The 16,588-nt window shown below is 36.2% G+C and overlaps 1 protein-coding gene across 1 annotated transcript; it reads left to right on the forward strand.

Moving 5' to 3' along the window:
• Positions 1 to 3,291: 3,291 nt before the first annotated feature.
• LOC144362193 (uncharacterized protein C17orf113-like) lies at positions 3,292 to 10,020 on the forward strand. Its single transcript, XM_085490962.1, has 4 exons — positions 3,292 to 3,447; positions 4,081 to 5,404; positions 5,597 to 5,938; positions 9,908 to 10,020. Exons 1-4 carry the CDS (start codon positions 3,292 to 3,294, stop codon positions 10,018 to 10,020), a joined length of 1,935 nt encoding a protein of 644 aa, XP_085347088.1.
• Positions 10,021 to 16,588: the final 6,568 nt, after the last annotated feature.

A 16,588-nucleotide genomic window follows, 5' to 3' on the forward strand; every position in this document is an offset into this window, starting at 1 on the left:
TTGTAACACACATGTACCAAACAGTACATTAAGTGGCTCAAAGTTTGGATTGTACCACATATGTGCCAACCAGTGCATTCGGTAGCTCAAAGTTTTGTTTGTAACACATATGTACCAAACAGTACATTCAGTGGCTCAAAGTTTGGTTTGTAACAAATATGAATCAAACAGTACATTCAGTGGCTCAAAGTTTGTTTTGTAACACGTATGTACGAAACAGTACATTCAGTGGCTCAACATTTGGTTTGTAACACATATGTACTAACCAGTACATTCAGTGGCTCGACGTTTGGTTTTTAGCACATATGTACAAATCAGTACATTTAGTGTCTCAATGTTTGGTTTAGTTTACAGAACATATGTACCAACCAGTACATTCAGTGGCTCAAAGTTTGGCTTGTAACACACATGTACCAAACAGTACATTCAGTGGCTCAAAGTTTGGTTTGTAACACACATGTAGCCAAACAGTACATTCAGTGGCTCAAAGTTTGGTTTGTAACACACATGTACCAAACAGTACATTCAGTGGCTCTAAATTTGGTTTGTAACACACATGTACCAAACAGTACATTTAGTGGCTCAAAGTTTGGTTTGTAACACGTACACATGTACCAAACAGTACATTCAGTGGCTCAAAGTTTGGTTTGTAACACACATGTAGCCAAACAGTACATTCAGTGGCTCAAAGTTTGGTTTGTAACACACATGTACTAAACAGTACATTCAGTGGCTCTAAGTTTGGTTTGTAACACACATGTACCAAACAGTACATTTAGTGGCTCAAAGTTTGGTTCGTAACACGTACACATTTACCAAACAGTACATTCAGTGGCTCAAAGTTTGGTTTGTAACACACATGTAGCCAAACAGTACATTCAGTGGCTCAAAGTTTGGTTTGTAACACACATGTACCAAACAGTACATTCAGTGGCTCAAAGTTTGGTTTGTAACACACATGTACCAAACAGTACATTTAGTGGCTCAAAGTTTGGTTTGTAACACGTACACATGTACCAAACAGTACATTCAGTGTCTCAAAGTTTGGTTCGTAGCTCATATGTAGTAACCAGTACATTAAGTGGCTCAAAGTTTGTTTTGTAACACGTATGTACGAAACAGTACATTCAGTGGCTCAAGGTTTGGTTTGTAACACATATGTACTAACCAGCACATTCAGTGGCTAAAAGTTTGGTTTGTAGTGCACATGGCCCAAACGGTGCATTCAGTGGCTGAAAGATTGGTTTGTAGTGCACTTGGCCCAAACAGTGCATTTAGTGGCTCGACGTTTGGTTTTTAGCACAAATGTACCAACCAGTACATTCAGTGGCTCAAAGTTTGGTTTGCACCACATATGTACCTGCCAGTACATTCAGTGGCTCGAAGGTTGGTTTATAATGCACCGAGAAACTCAGTTCAATAACATACATAATTTACAAGCTTACATCTATTTACATCTACATTTATATTGTACAGTCACCACCTCATATAAGGATACAACAATTACTAAAGTGAGGTTCAATGATATTCTTGTAACGCTCAATTGATAACTAACATGTACCTCATCTATATTATACAGCTGCCAGCTCATCCACGGATACAACAGTTACTAAAAACGAGAGGTTCAATGACATGCTTATTGCACTTAATGAGGAAATAGGAACAGGTAGTGTAGAAATCATTCTTGGTTTAATTACGTGAGATAGGACATTATTGTAACATTGTTTAAATAACTAAAAGTATTACATAAGGCACACATGATGTGATTTTCAAAAAGCTGACATGTTTGTCAATAATGGTATGGTTTGTTCAATAAGTTCATAGTTATGAGGGAATAGACCATAATTTACTGAAAAAGAATTATTTTCTAAAATTTTTGTTGCAAAAGTTTCCATCTTGGGTGTGTGAGTTTATGTATTGAGAAAGAACAGTTAAATTTAATGAAAAATTGACTTATGAAAACGTTATGTTGACGTTTCACAGCTGAATGGATAAAATTGGTGCAGAATTGTGGTGGCGGTTTGATACCAAAAGCAACTCGAGAGGCAAAGAAAAATGCTTATGAAATATTTGAATGTTTGAAAGAGCTTGGTAAAATCACAATTGATGACACCAAATTGTTGGAAAAACTGTTGGAGAAAATTGGTAGAACAGATCTGGTGAATACAATTGTGGAGCAGTATCACCAAAGAAAGTAGAAGGTAAACATATTCTCTGCTATTCGAAATTCATGGAAATAACAAGAATATATTACAAGTCATTTCGAGTTCAAGTCTAATATTTAGTAGTTCTTTTTTTCATAAATGCATACAATTGTAATGATTAAAAGATATGACCATGGGATTGAGTATTATAAAGTTTACATTCATACACCACATTGGACTCGTGTACAAGTTTAGAATATGATACTTGGATGTAAATGTTAATATATATAAAGTATGAAAAGTTATAATTAGTCCCCGTTCGGACGCAGTCTTATGCTTTGACCTCCGTGTGCCCGTGCGTGCGTCCGTGCGTCCGGACCTGTATCTTAGAAATGCCTGGACTAATCACAATCAAACTTCACACATACATCATACATGATATTCCACATATGCACGTCAATTTGTTTCACGATCTGATTCAAGATGGCCGAATGGCGGCCATTTTTGTGCTAACAATCATCAAAATCAAACATTTTCGGCTGTTTACAGATGGATTTTGTTCAAACCTTGTATATACGTTGGACATTATAGAACCTTGATGCACATCATTTTGTTTTACGATCTGATTCAAGATGGCCGAATGGCGTCTATTTTTGTGCTACAAAATCATAAAAATCAAGCATTTCTCGGCTGTTTACATATGGATTTTGTTCAAACTTGGTATATACATTAGACATTATGGGACCTTGATGCAAAACATTTTTTTTTCAGATTAGATTCAAAATGGCCGACTGGCGGTCATTTTGTTTTAATGAATGTGGTTCTCGTGCCATATGTCTGGCTTTCACTGATTATGTTCAAATTTTAAATATTTATTCAGTGTTTGATCTAGGCTGCGCCATTGCGCAATTTGCGCAAAAAAATCAAAGTTGACGCGTTTTTCATAACACTGTGCGCCAGTTTGGGCGCAACATTTTTGTTCTGCCAATTTAATGAAAGAATTACGTAGTTGCGTTTGTTTTTACCGTAAAGTGGCTGATTGATCTGAACGACCCTTTACTTACTCCGTGGCGACATCTTTTGCAACAATAATGTCGCAAATTTTATCACGTGACCACTTCAAGTGGACCGTGTGCAAATAAACAGCATGGCGAACAAAAGACAGCGCTTGATGAACGAGTTCATCCTCGGGGCATCAGTTCCAGCCACTGAAGAAAAGGATACCTCAGAAACAGTCTCTGAGCCTTCCGAAGGTTTGGAGGGCAGTGATACTTGTTCCGATGTTAATCGGCGGCACCCACAGGTACGTAAACACAATCATAACAATGTTATGCAGTAACGCTATTCATTGTTTTCAATGCTAATTAATGTTATTTTAATAAATTACACTTTTACTTTGAAAATTATGACCAGAAAAGAAGCCTACTATACCATGTATTATTTGCAGGTCAACATTACATTACACGTGAAACCAAAATATAAGGCTAATTTTTTTATGTCCATTCAATTGTTTACATTTATTGCGTGTTACGTGATTCTTCACTACGAGTGCGTTGATGATTCAAGTGTAAACTGTAAATTTTTTTAAAATATTTGTTATTGATCTATGCAAAATGATTTGATTTTAATTGAGAAACTTTCGAGTTTCTTGTTTTGTTTACACTCACTGTATTTTAAAAATTCCCAGCAATAGTGATAGATTTTTTTTTTATTTCTCTGAATATCATGTAGAATCATGTCCAAACAATCTGGCTTATTTAGTTTTATTACTGTAGTTTTTTCATGGACATTATAGCAAATGTAAAAGTTAAGTGCACATAGGCACAATAGTGAATAATTAACAGACATAACACCACTAGTCAAAAAATTGCTTTATTTCACAATGGTTACAATATTAGAATTTATCTTGACTCTTCCAACTTTCTTTTTCTTGCAGGAAAGGTGGTTATCCATATGGCATTGGTTGTACTTCGACAATGAAGGCATGTTTTGCCAGATCTGTAGAGAAATGCAAAAGAAAAACCCATTTACCAGTAAAACCGGTTGTAGAAATTATAAGACGTCAACACTTATGAGACATACAAAAAACAAAGAGCATCAAAATGCTGTAAAAGAACTGCAAATGAAGAAAAGTTTTCAACAAGCTTCTGCCAACGCTGAAGTACATCTTACAAATGAGGAATCTAAAAAATTCAAAACAGCCATTGCTTTATTTCGTACAGTGTATTGGCTAGCTAAGGAAAACATAGCTACCATGAAGTATGCCTCCTTGTTACATTTTTTGAAATTACAAGGCTGTGAGACCTTAAATGAGTTGGAACAAGGAGCCAATTCTACTTATGAGTCCCATATTACTGCAGAAGAAATTCAGAATTGTATTGCTGCTGTTCTTCAACAGGATCTGTTTGAGAAAATATCAGAATCTCCATTTATATCTGTAATGTGTGATGAAACCACTGACATTGCTATAATTAAGAAACTTGTCATGTATGTAAGGTTACTCAATACAAAAACATTCTCAGCTGAAACACACTACTTTACAAATATGGATATATCTGATGGCACAGCCCTTACAATATCAGGTGCTGTTAAAACAAAAATGTTTAATGAGAATAATGTTAGTTTTGATAAAATGGTTGGCCTCGGCAGTGACGGGGCCAGTGTCATGACAGGTAAAGTGGGTGGTGTCTCTGCACTCCTAAAAAAAGAAAATCCAAGACTCGTTAACATACATTGTATAGCCCATAGGCTAGCTTTATGTACAGCACAGGCTGCTGTTAAGCTGGAATACTTAACTAAGTACACTGAAATACTAACCAGTATATTCCACTACTTCAAATATTCAGCTGTCCGAACTGCTAGAATAAAAGAAATACAGACTGTGTTAGATTCCTCACAGCTGAAGTACAAAGAAGTGTTTCATGTGCGTTGGTTCTCGTTCTATGCTTTACTGTCAGCCATCTACCGAACGTGGAGTGCATTGGTGGTGTATTTTGAAGGTCAAAATTATAGTAAAGACAGCAAAGCAAAAGGAATCGTAAAAGAAATCACAACATTCAACTTCATTGCAACAATGTACCTATTAATGGATGTAATTCCAATAATGACACAGTTATCCTTGGTGTTTCAGAAGCAGGACATTGACCTTGCCTTAATACAGCCAGCTGTCAATCAAGCCATTCAGGATATTGAGAACCTGAAAGACAACGATGGCCCACACTTGCAGCAGCTACAGAAATCACTGGTAACTGAGGGACCTGGTAACAGACAGAAGCTTGAGGGTCATGAAATTATGTATTGCACCGAGGTTAAGAAAAAACATTTCAAAGAGAAAATAAGAAAATTATTCTGTGAAGAAATAATAAACAATTTGAAAACCCGATTTCCAGATGATAGTTCCAACATAATCACAGTTTTTGCTGTATTGGGCATGCGACCACTGTCTTTTGTAGATAATAAGGCTGAATGGGGTAATGATAAAATAGAGGTTCTTATTCAGAATTATGGGTATGAAGTTGCTCTTGATGATGGTACACTTAAACCTCCTTTGATTGATCCAGAGGCCACCAGAAGAGAATGGGACTTGGCCAAAAAACTGGTTCTACAAGAAGCATACCCAAGAGACAAACTGTGTGAACTTTGGAAAATTATAAATACATATCACAAAGAAAGTTTCCCAAATCTTCTCACCCTGGCAAGTATTGCACTTGTGATTCCTGTGCAGACTGCAGATTGTGAGAGAGGGTTCTCTGCTCAAAATAAAACAAAAACTGCTGCACGAAACAGACTTACTGGTAAGAGACTTAAGGTGGCGAGACTATTATTTGCATACTTGTTTTCATCTTCTAATTGTGACTCAATGACTACAAATAGACCCGGGAAAGTATATATTTTTAGAATCGCCAGACTTCAAGCTTTTCACAAGTGTATTTTGCATGCCCGTATCTGCATTCTACGACGCGTTACTCAAAGGTGAAAAATTACTTTTTCTGTAAAAAAAATAATTACGCATTTACGCTGGCGATAAGAAGTATTTTTTTCACTTTTCCCAGTTGTTCAATAGTCTGGTAAATTGAATGTGTCTGGTCAGTTTTATTCAAGCAACGCGTTTTAAAAAATAGTGTGCTGAATTTCAATTACTGTTTTAGTCACATTGCCCCCAACTCAAACCACAACTCGTTGGTAAATAATCGATGAAATAGTTTGTCTGGACACATTCAAGTTCCTCTCATTGTCACCTTAAAGCTGTGAAAATTTGGTGTTAATCCGACGAAAATAAGTATACGTTATTTTTTGTTAAAGACCTTGTATTTTGAAAAAACATAAACTCCTAGAAAACGTCCATGAAGTAACAGCAAAGATTTTCAAGCTTGTTTATCGGCACAATCAATTTGTTTTCCCATCAAGGTCTGTTTTACCATGTGTAGGGGCATCCAAATGTGTAAGGCTATTAGAAACCAAAAAATAAAGGAATGGGATAGCTATAATTGGATAAATTCGGCATATGAAAACACCAAAATCAATGATTTTTTCCAGTGGCTGTGTGACCTTGTGTCTGACACATTCATATGCAAATGACTAATCTGTGAAACAAACAGGGGCGGAGACAAACCACTCAAATGTCTGGAAACACTCATTGTGTTGCTTTGTCTTGAGTTTATCTTTGAAATTTATAGGCACACAGATTAAACCTGTATTGTTGATTTTGGAAAACACTACTGAGGCTGCCTTGCTTCCCTTCAGAAAATATGCATTTTAACCAACTTACATGACATTCTATGTTATGTTGACTTTATCATATGAAAGTTTATAGTGCATTTCATCAATTAATAAATAAATGTGAAAATCGTAATTTTCAACACAAATAATAGTCTCGCTACCTTAATACACTTTTGACCATTGCTGTAAATGGACCACCTGTTGACTCATTCCAGTTTGACAAAGCTGTACATGTATGGCGTGAACAACGAGACAGGCGTTTGTTTCAGTATAGTAAATACAATTTAAACAATATTAAATATTATAGAACATAACCACACCATTGAATCTTGCCTTTGTTTCATGGTAAAATGGTGTATACTATTTTCTTGTGCATTTTGTTGCAACTTTTGTTTTCAAAATGTCTTTCTCTAGTTGTGTTCTATGATAAATAAAGAAAAAAATAACTGAAATACTTGCTTACATGTGTTCTCTTCTTGCGAGCACTGGAAGGGTAATTATGCTGCAGCTTGCCTTTGCCAATGTTCCATCAATTGTCCCAGTAGGTAGATGTAAGTGGTCATGAAGAAGGTATTAGTAAAGGGCACTGTTCAGTACTATAAAACTTGTTTATAGGACAACAAGTGAGGGTTCAATATAATTTTGTTCAATACAAATATCATTTTTTATGCATTCAGGCTTTTATAAATGCTGGAAAATGTCATGCTACAGTACGCCAACTTCTGGGCCCCCAATAATTTGTCATGGCCCTTGTTCTGACACAAGAGGGGCCCCAATGGCCCCACTTAATGAATTCCTAGATCAATCACTGTTTATTATACCTCATGTCATAGATATTCGGATTTATTGGTTTGACGATCCTATTCAATGTGGACAAATGGTGGCTATTTTTGAGCTAAAAAATCCTCAAATATCGAGCATTTCTTGCATTTATGGATGGATTTTCTTCAAACTTATATCATACATTAGACATTACAAGTTCCTGATGCACGTTAATTTATTTTTAAGATTGGATTCAAAATGGCTGACTGGTGGCCATTTTGTTTTAATGATTGGGCTTCTAGAGCCATATCTTTTAAATGTTTTGACTGATTATATTCAAATTTTATATATTCGTTATATATGCATAAATTCAAAATGACTGATTTTGAATGCTGTTCCAGAGCAATATATCTTACATGGACAAGTACTTGTTTGACGATCAGATACAAATGTCAATCATTTTAATGTTAAAAATTCATATTCCTGACATGGTTATACTCCAGCAATATTACTATTAACAAAACTATATACCTTAAATTTGATAACTAGCGGGGACTGTGCCATGCATGGCTTGTTTAGTTTAATGTTTTTAACATAATTGAAATGATAGTTTAATTGAATATTTATTTATTTATTTATTTATTTATTTATTTATATATATATATTTATATATATATATTTATATATATATATTTATATAAATATATATATATATATATATATAAATATATCAGTTCTTTTTATTTAGATCATGGCAATTTTTTGGTCAGAGCGCCCTCTAGTATTGTGGAGAATCATGTTCATTTGGAATGCTCTGATTGGATGGAAGTTCAAGCCTAGCAAGGTGTGATAGAATTGGCCTGTTATGTTCAGATTCAAATAAGCATGAACGACTAATTTGACGGGGAAGTGATACTTATAATGCAGCAAGCTGTTCTAATTGCTGTTGTGGTAGAGTTTTTCTATTTTCCTGTCAAATGCATTTATTGGTCCACTGAAAAATGAAAATAATGTTCCCTGTAACTTAGACTCTTATTGATCAAGGCATTTTAAAAATCATGGGTGTTAACTCCCCTCAAGTTATGACCCGTTGTCCCCTACAGAATAATGGTTGCATCTAATATTAAAATAAAGATGGCGGAGTATAGCGTTGATTCATCTCGTTCTACTCTGGATTACTTGGAGTCAATAAAGATCCTAGAAAGTTAGTATTTATATGCCTGTGTGTTTTTTTTGTTTGTTTTTTCACTGTCTTTGACTTTCCCAGTATGTTTGTTGCTGTTGACAACAATTCAGTTTCTTCACTACCTACCCAACTCCTCGTCGGGCACTATGTAGCTGGTGTGGTATATTTATCACAGACAGTAGGGCAATTGTCACATTTAGTGCTCCAAGAAAATATTCTCTGTCCATGTGTATTTATATAAATAGATGCAGTTTCTTTGGCTTGAATAACATTCACTGGCTTCGTACATACAGGTATACTGGTTTACCTGTTTCTAGTTGAAATATAGCCAATCTTATTAACCAAGACAGTTGGACATTTGCCACATGTCACAACACTCATTTCCAAGTGCCATAGCTTGAAACAAGTAGTCAAATCTGATATTGGCTGGAGCTTTAGTTTATATGGACATGGTAAATGGCAAACTAGATGGTCAGAAAGTAATAAAAATAATCACAGCTTTACTCCACCCACCCCACTATGAAGTAAAAGGCTGTTTATAAGGCCATGTATGATGGTTTCATTTTTCTTATGGAAAACAATTTTAATTAAAAACTTCTATGCTCCTGTACCCAACCGTGGGGGTTCATCACACTAAACAACAGGTGTCACTATTACTAAGATAAATGTACTTTTTTTTCATTAAAATTACTGATATATATATATATATATATATATATATATATATATTTTTATATATTTATTTATTTTTATTTTATTTATTTTTCAGATGTATATAACTACATCATGCGATGTTTGTAAATATTGCATCTCACTGCATGAATTGTAAATTGGTTGCTATGCACCATGGCTCGAAGCTCACTTGATGGACAAGCAAGCCTAATAATTGTTGGCCTTCATCCAATCATACCCAAAAATGTAATTACTGCTTATGTTTTAACTTTACATAAAACAAACTACAGTCTTTATTATTTCAATCATATCCATAGAATTGAAAAACTTGTTATTTTGAATTTGTGTAACTCACGAGAATTAGAAAAAATAAACTGCAGTCTCTATTATTTCAATCATATTTGCTGTCAAATTATGTGTGCAGGGAGCCCATATGGAAAGATGGAGTTGTCAGATATCTCACCTTATATGATGCCAAGCGTGATATCACCATCAAGTCTTGCTGCCAAATTATGTGTGCTAGGGAGCCCATATTGAAACATGGAATTTTCAGATATCTCGCCTTATATGATGCCAAGCGTGATATCACCATCATGTCTTGCTGCCAAATTATGTGTGCTAGGAAGCCCATATTGAAAGATGGAGTTGTCAGATATCTTTCCTTATATCATGCCAAGCGTGATTTGATATGACCATCAAGTCTTACTGCCAAATTATGTGTGCCAGGGAGCCCATATGGAAAGATGGAATTTTCAGATATCTCACCTTATATGATGCCAAGCGTGATATCACCATCAAGTCTTGCTGCCAAATTATGTGTGCTAGGGAGTCCATATTGAAAGATGGAATTTTCAGATATCTCGCCTTATATGATGCCAAGCGTGATATCACCATCATGCCTTGCTGCCAAATTATGTGTGCTAGGGAGCCCATATTGAAAGATGGAGTTGTCAGATGTCTTTCCTTATATCATGCAAAGCGCGATTTAATATGACCATCAAGTCTTGCTGCCAAATTATGTGTGCTAGGGAGCCCATATTGAAAGATGGAGTTGTGAGCTGTCTCACTTTATATCATGTCAAGCATGATTTGATATCATCATCATATCTTGCTGTCAAATTATGTGTGCTGGGAAGCCCATATTGAAAGATGGAGTTGTCAGATATCTTACCTTATATGATGCCAAGCGTGATATCACCATCATGTCTTGCTGCCAAATTATGTGTGCTAGGGAGCCCATATTGAAAGATGGAATTTTCAGATATCTCGCCTTATATGATGCCAAGCGTGATTTAATATCACCATCAAGTCTTCCTGTCAAATTATGTGTGCTAAGGAGCCCCTATTGAAATATGGAGTTGTCAGATATTTTACCTTATATGATGCCAAGCGTGATATCACCATCATGTATTGCTGTAAAATTATGTGTGCTAGGGAGGTCATATGGAAAGATGGAATGTTCATATATCTCGGCTTATATGATGCCAAGCGTGATATCACCATCATATCTTGCTGTCAAATTATGTGTGCTAGGGAGTCCATATGGAAAGATGGAATTTTCAGATATCTCACCTTATATGATGCCAAGCGTGATATCACCATCATGTCTTGCTGTCAAATTATGTGTGCTAGGGAGTCCATATGGAAAGATGGAATTTTCATATATCTCGGCTTATATGATGCCAAGCGTGATATCACCATCATGTCTTGCTGTCAAATTATGTGTGCTAGGGAGTCCATATGGAAAGATGGAATTTTCATATATCTCGGCTTATATGATGCCAAGCGTGATATCACCATCATGTATTGCTGTAAAATTATTTGTGCTAGGGAGTCCATATGGAAAGATGGAATTTTCATATATCTCGGCTTATATGATGCCAAGCGTGATATCACCATCATGTATTGCTGTAAAATTATGTGTGCTAGGGAGTCCATATGGAAATATGGAGTTGTCAGATATCTTACCTTATATGATGCCAAGCGTGATATCACCATCATGTATTGCTGTAAAATTATGTGTGCTAGGGAGGTCATATGGAAAGATGGAATTTTCATATATCTCGGCTTATATGATGCCAAGCGTGATATCACCATCATATCTTGCTGTCAAATTATGTGTGCAAGGGAGTCCATATGGAAAGATGGAATTTTCAGATATCTCACCTTATATGATGCCAAGCATGATATCACCATCAAGTCTTGCTGTCAAATTATGTGTGCTAGGGAGTCCATATGGAAAGATGGAATTTCATATATCTCGGCTTATATGATGCCAAGCGTGATATCACCATCATGTATTGCTGTAAAATTATGTGTGCTAGGGATTCCATATGGAAAGATGGAATTTTCATATATCTCGGCTTATATGATGCCAAGCGTGATATCACCATCATGTATTGCTGTAAAATTATGTGTGCTAGGGAGGTCATATGGAAAGATGGAATTTTCAGATATCTCACCTTATATGGTGCCAAGCGTGATATCACCATCATGTCTTTATGTCAAATTATGTGTGCTAGGGAGCCCACATGGAAAAATAGAGTTGTCAGATGTCTCACTTTATATCATGCGAAGCATGATTTGATATCACTATCAGGTCTTGCTGTCAAATTATATGTGCTGGGGAACCCATATGGAAAGATAAAATTATCATATGCCTCACCTTGTTTCTTTAAATATGCATAATTGACACACATTTTGACAGCAAGACTTGATAACGATATCAAGTCAAGCTTGGCTTGTTGAATGTGGTCCAGGAAGCCAGATGAGTGGGATATTCATCTCCTCACTTTGCAAATCTTGTCTGCTTTATTTGCTGTGAGTGACATGTCATCGGCTGATTCTGTTGTCCAGGGAGCCAGTTGAGTGGGATATTCATCCATCCCGAGAGGTATAAACCTAGCAAAATTTTCAAGCATCAAGTAAAGTATAACCACAAGAAAGCAATGGTTAATACGTACACGTAATGAAGCAATAATATATTTACATCGTTTTGATCTTTGGATGACCCCATAACGTAATGAAGCAATAAAATATGACCCTGTACACTTAACAAAGCAATAATACATTTACACCATATACATACATACCATGTATCACCTTGTATACAATGTTGAGGTCTTTGGTGGTAACTTAGTTGATGAGAATTTTGGAGGGTTGTGTACTGATCGAAAGTTCAGTGGTGGATCACTTGTTCATGGTATCATAATTGTGGATATTGCCTTCAAATTTAAATGTCCCTATCATGCAAATGCACATAAGGGGTAATATATTCACGCCAAACTCATTAACGGACCCTATAAAAATTAGATTCCTTGTGTTGTGAATAAAGTGTGTCAATAAATCTTTTCAAAACAAATAATAGTGTAGCAAAAGATGTTAGCAAGCGGGACTCACATCACCGGTTGAAAACACATATGTGAAAGAAATCCCGACTGGGCGCATCTGCAGGCGACCCTGCGTTGAAACCGTAGCGGAATCACTCCGGTGTCTATGCTAATTAAAAGATGTTGACTAGCATTGACAACGAATCAAAGTGCAACTATATACGTCATCTCTTATTTATGTTAATGTACGTGACCTTTCACTTCTGAGATCCCGGCGATTTTGAAAGACTATTATAAACATTGGACATTTAAATCGACTTGTTTTCAGTAAACATGGATGAAAGTATCGCCGTTGTACTTAAATAAAATAAAGTATACATCTCGAATGCCCGCAGATGCGTCCAGTCGGATTTCTTTAGTGGTCAGGTTAGTTTTCGCGATCACGCTAAAAGGACTAAAACAACAATTAAAGGGCGGTGGTCGTCGCGCTGTGCATGTGCGACATTGGTGTTGATAAACATAGATTTTCCCACAATCCAATGCGCTCTTCTAATGGAAATTACAGGTATGAGGTTTGACCTAAGCGCGACTACTAATTACCGCCGATTACTCCTTCGATACATTCTAATCACCTAAAAAGTACCTAATTGAAGCTTGGTAACTTCTCAGTTTTTACTCGTTTATCTGCGCAACAGTCAAAGTCGCCATCTTTGTTTATATGAGACCCATTTACCCATGCGTGGCGCAACGACTACCGCCCTTTAATTATTTCCCGACTTTGCCAGTCTAAACTAATGCCAGAAAAAATGGAATAACGCATTTATATTGCCCCACTCATGCCAATATCAGAAGGAATGGTATAACCAGTTCATATTAGCCCATTCACCCCTAACATCAAAATAAATGGTATAACCATTCATATTAGCCCATTCACCCCTAATGTAAGAATGGTATAACCCATTCATATCACTCCCTTGCTTGCTATTTCTATTGACTCTGAGCGAGTTGCTACGGCCGAAGTCGAGAAAACAACAAATCGCCCAAAGTACAGTTTTCAGCTTTTGTTTTCACGGTGATAGTTGCCAGGTGATGAACATGACCGAATGTCTGCCTCTGAGAATAGGTCGTCACACAGTTACATCTCATGTTCTCAACAATTAAAAATTGCATAAAATTTACATATCAATTAACATAAAATTTGCATAGATTGACATATTTGAAAATATGCTTCTGTGCATATTTCGGTTTTACATGCAACACAAGTAATTTGTAGCAGCATCATGTATCCAGTATCACTATGATTGCTACAAATAACTTAAAAATAATTAATATGAACACATTAAATGTACATTTCAAATTTGTTATTCCCATATACATGTAAGCTGTTTACTTGATTCGGGCTAGACTACTAAAGCCTCTCTCAAATCTGAAGGGGAAATAATAAAATAAAACAACATTTAAGTGATGAGAATTTCAATGGCTAATAATATTATTATATATTATAATGCCCAAAGTAGTGACTCACCTGCTATTGAACCTGGAATGACCAAAGCTGTCAAAGCCACAAATTAGGAAATATTTCTGTCAAATCCATTTCTGTCAACATCTTCATCACAGTGTTCATAGTTGGCTAGTCTCTCAGCATGTATACTGGGGGAAAAAGCTTTCCATTTTTGTGTGCATACATCTGCATGTACTACTTCATTGTAATGATCTAAGAGAACTTGTAATAATACAAACATAAGATCAGCAATGTATATTCCAATATATATATCTGCCTTAGAAGACTCTGGAATAGTACTCAGAATAACAAAAAAGTAATTTCTCGCCTCCAGTTTATCTTGTCTATGAGCAATCTGATTAGAATCTGATGTAGTGTACGGGCTTTAATTATTTTGGCTATAAACTTATTTTAATTTTATTATTTTTGTTATTAATGCCTTTTTATTTTACTTTGATTTTGTGATTTGATTACGTATGTAGGGCAGAATTAAAAAAATCACAAAATCAAAATCAAAGTATAATAAAATAAAAAGGCATTAATAACAAAAGTAATTTGAATTTATTTAGGAGGGGTGGAGTGTCACATTATCACATGATAATATAAAACTCTAATTCTGAAACTGAAATAATTTCTGAAACTGAAACCAGCAACTCAATATAATTTATTTTACGTTGAGTCATCAAAAATTGACAAAGAAAGCAGACTTGAAACTAGACTAACATACTTTCTTTATTGTAGTGCATGCTCTTACGTGAATTAGGAAGAGGGTTTTTTACCCCGGCAATTCACATAGTTCATACCCACCATAGACCAGTCAAAATGAATAATCTTGAACTGTAGGCATTAATCTGCGATTCACCCAATGACGGAGATAGATCTAGGTAAGGGAAAGCCCCATGACCTCATAGATTTTCTTCCATGTCACGTAACAGTGGAGTGGCATGAACCAACCTCCCTTCTACTACACCAATCAATGTATGCCCGCCATTTAGAGTCGAAGGCTGCATTGGTAGAATCCCTACTCGCGCTGTCAAGGACATTTGCAGCCCGCTCAGATAAACCTGAGCGAGTCTACTAAGAGCTTTCATGCGTGTAAGTGGCACACTGCTGGGCTCATTGGTAGTACAGATCTGGAATGTCCGTTAGCACAATTGGTGTCTCGACCAACATTTCCAACAGTAGTGGAAACCAGACCTTGGTTGGCCAGTTGGGTACCACCAGTGTCAAGATTGAGTTGTGTTCCTGTCAAAGTTCCTCTATTTCTCCGGTTAACACGGTGTCACATACGTCAGGGAGCTTGGCATGCCGGGGTGTGGCTAATGGGTCAAACTCAGGAGGCTACCCATTGGGGTATCTGCCACTCCGATTCCTGGAAACTGAGTCGCCACGAGATGGCATCCACTTGACTGTTCCACACCCCTAGAAGGTGGAGTGCAGTTAGATCGCCCCCTTGTTGATATAGAAGACCACGTCTGTGTTGTTCGTGCAAAGCAAGACTCTGTGGCATAGAAGAATATGTGTTATGAAGAATAACCGTGTGTAACTATCGCGTATCCATCGGGTTATGCGATGGGATAACCGTCAGCGGAATCACATTGTCGTCCATTCAGCTCAACGTAAATCAATGGAGGTTTTTTGAAAAAATGCCGATTTTCGTTGAATTTGTATAACGTATACGTTTAAATAGGCACTGATTAAGTTGGAAGGAAGAAACTTAAATGCAGAAATACACGCCAATTTACCGTTGATACTGAAACACAATATCCAGCTGGGTAACCGATCATTACATTAACGGTATACAGCGTATATATGTATTATTGTTCTTCCACGTCATGTACGCGGATTACGTCCATTGTAAATTACATTTATTTTGACGTTGTTCGGAAGCCATGTGTGATTAAACGTGATTAAAACTACCCCGTATACTTTCCGTTTCTGGAAGCAATTTAGGAATAAAGAAAAATATAATATATTTAGTCCAGAATCATATATAGCGCCCTCATAATGAGTATCATTACCCAAGCTTCTAAAGCCCGCCATCACCGACAAAAAACACTGTCAAGGTTCTAAGATTGTGTGTACCCCAGACGTAACCAGACGCGCTTAGCTCTAATACATGATGATTCTCGTATGTCTTTGTAAGATAAATATTGTGATATTTTACGTGTAAAATCTACTTGGGTTATAATAGAACGAAATTCGTCGTATTTTACGTTTTCGAAAAAGTTTGTAAGGGACACTTGAACTTGTCACACTTTGTTGTTAATACGAT

Source organism: Saccoglossus kowalevskii, chromosome 16, assembly GCF_978046115.1.
Source record: "Saccoglossus kowalevskii chromosome 16, keSacKowa6.1, whole genome shotgun sequence".
NCBI classification, from domain to species: domain Eukaryota; kingdom Metazoa; phylum Hemichordata; class Enteropneusta; family Harrimaniidae; genus Saccoglossus; species Saccoglossus kowalevskii.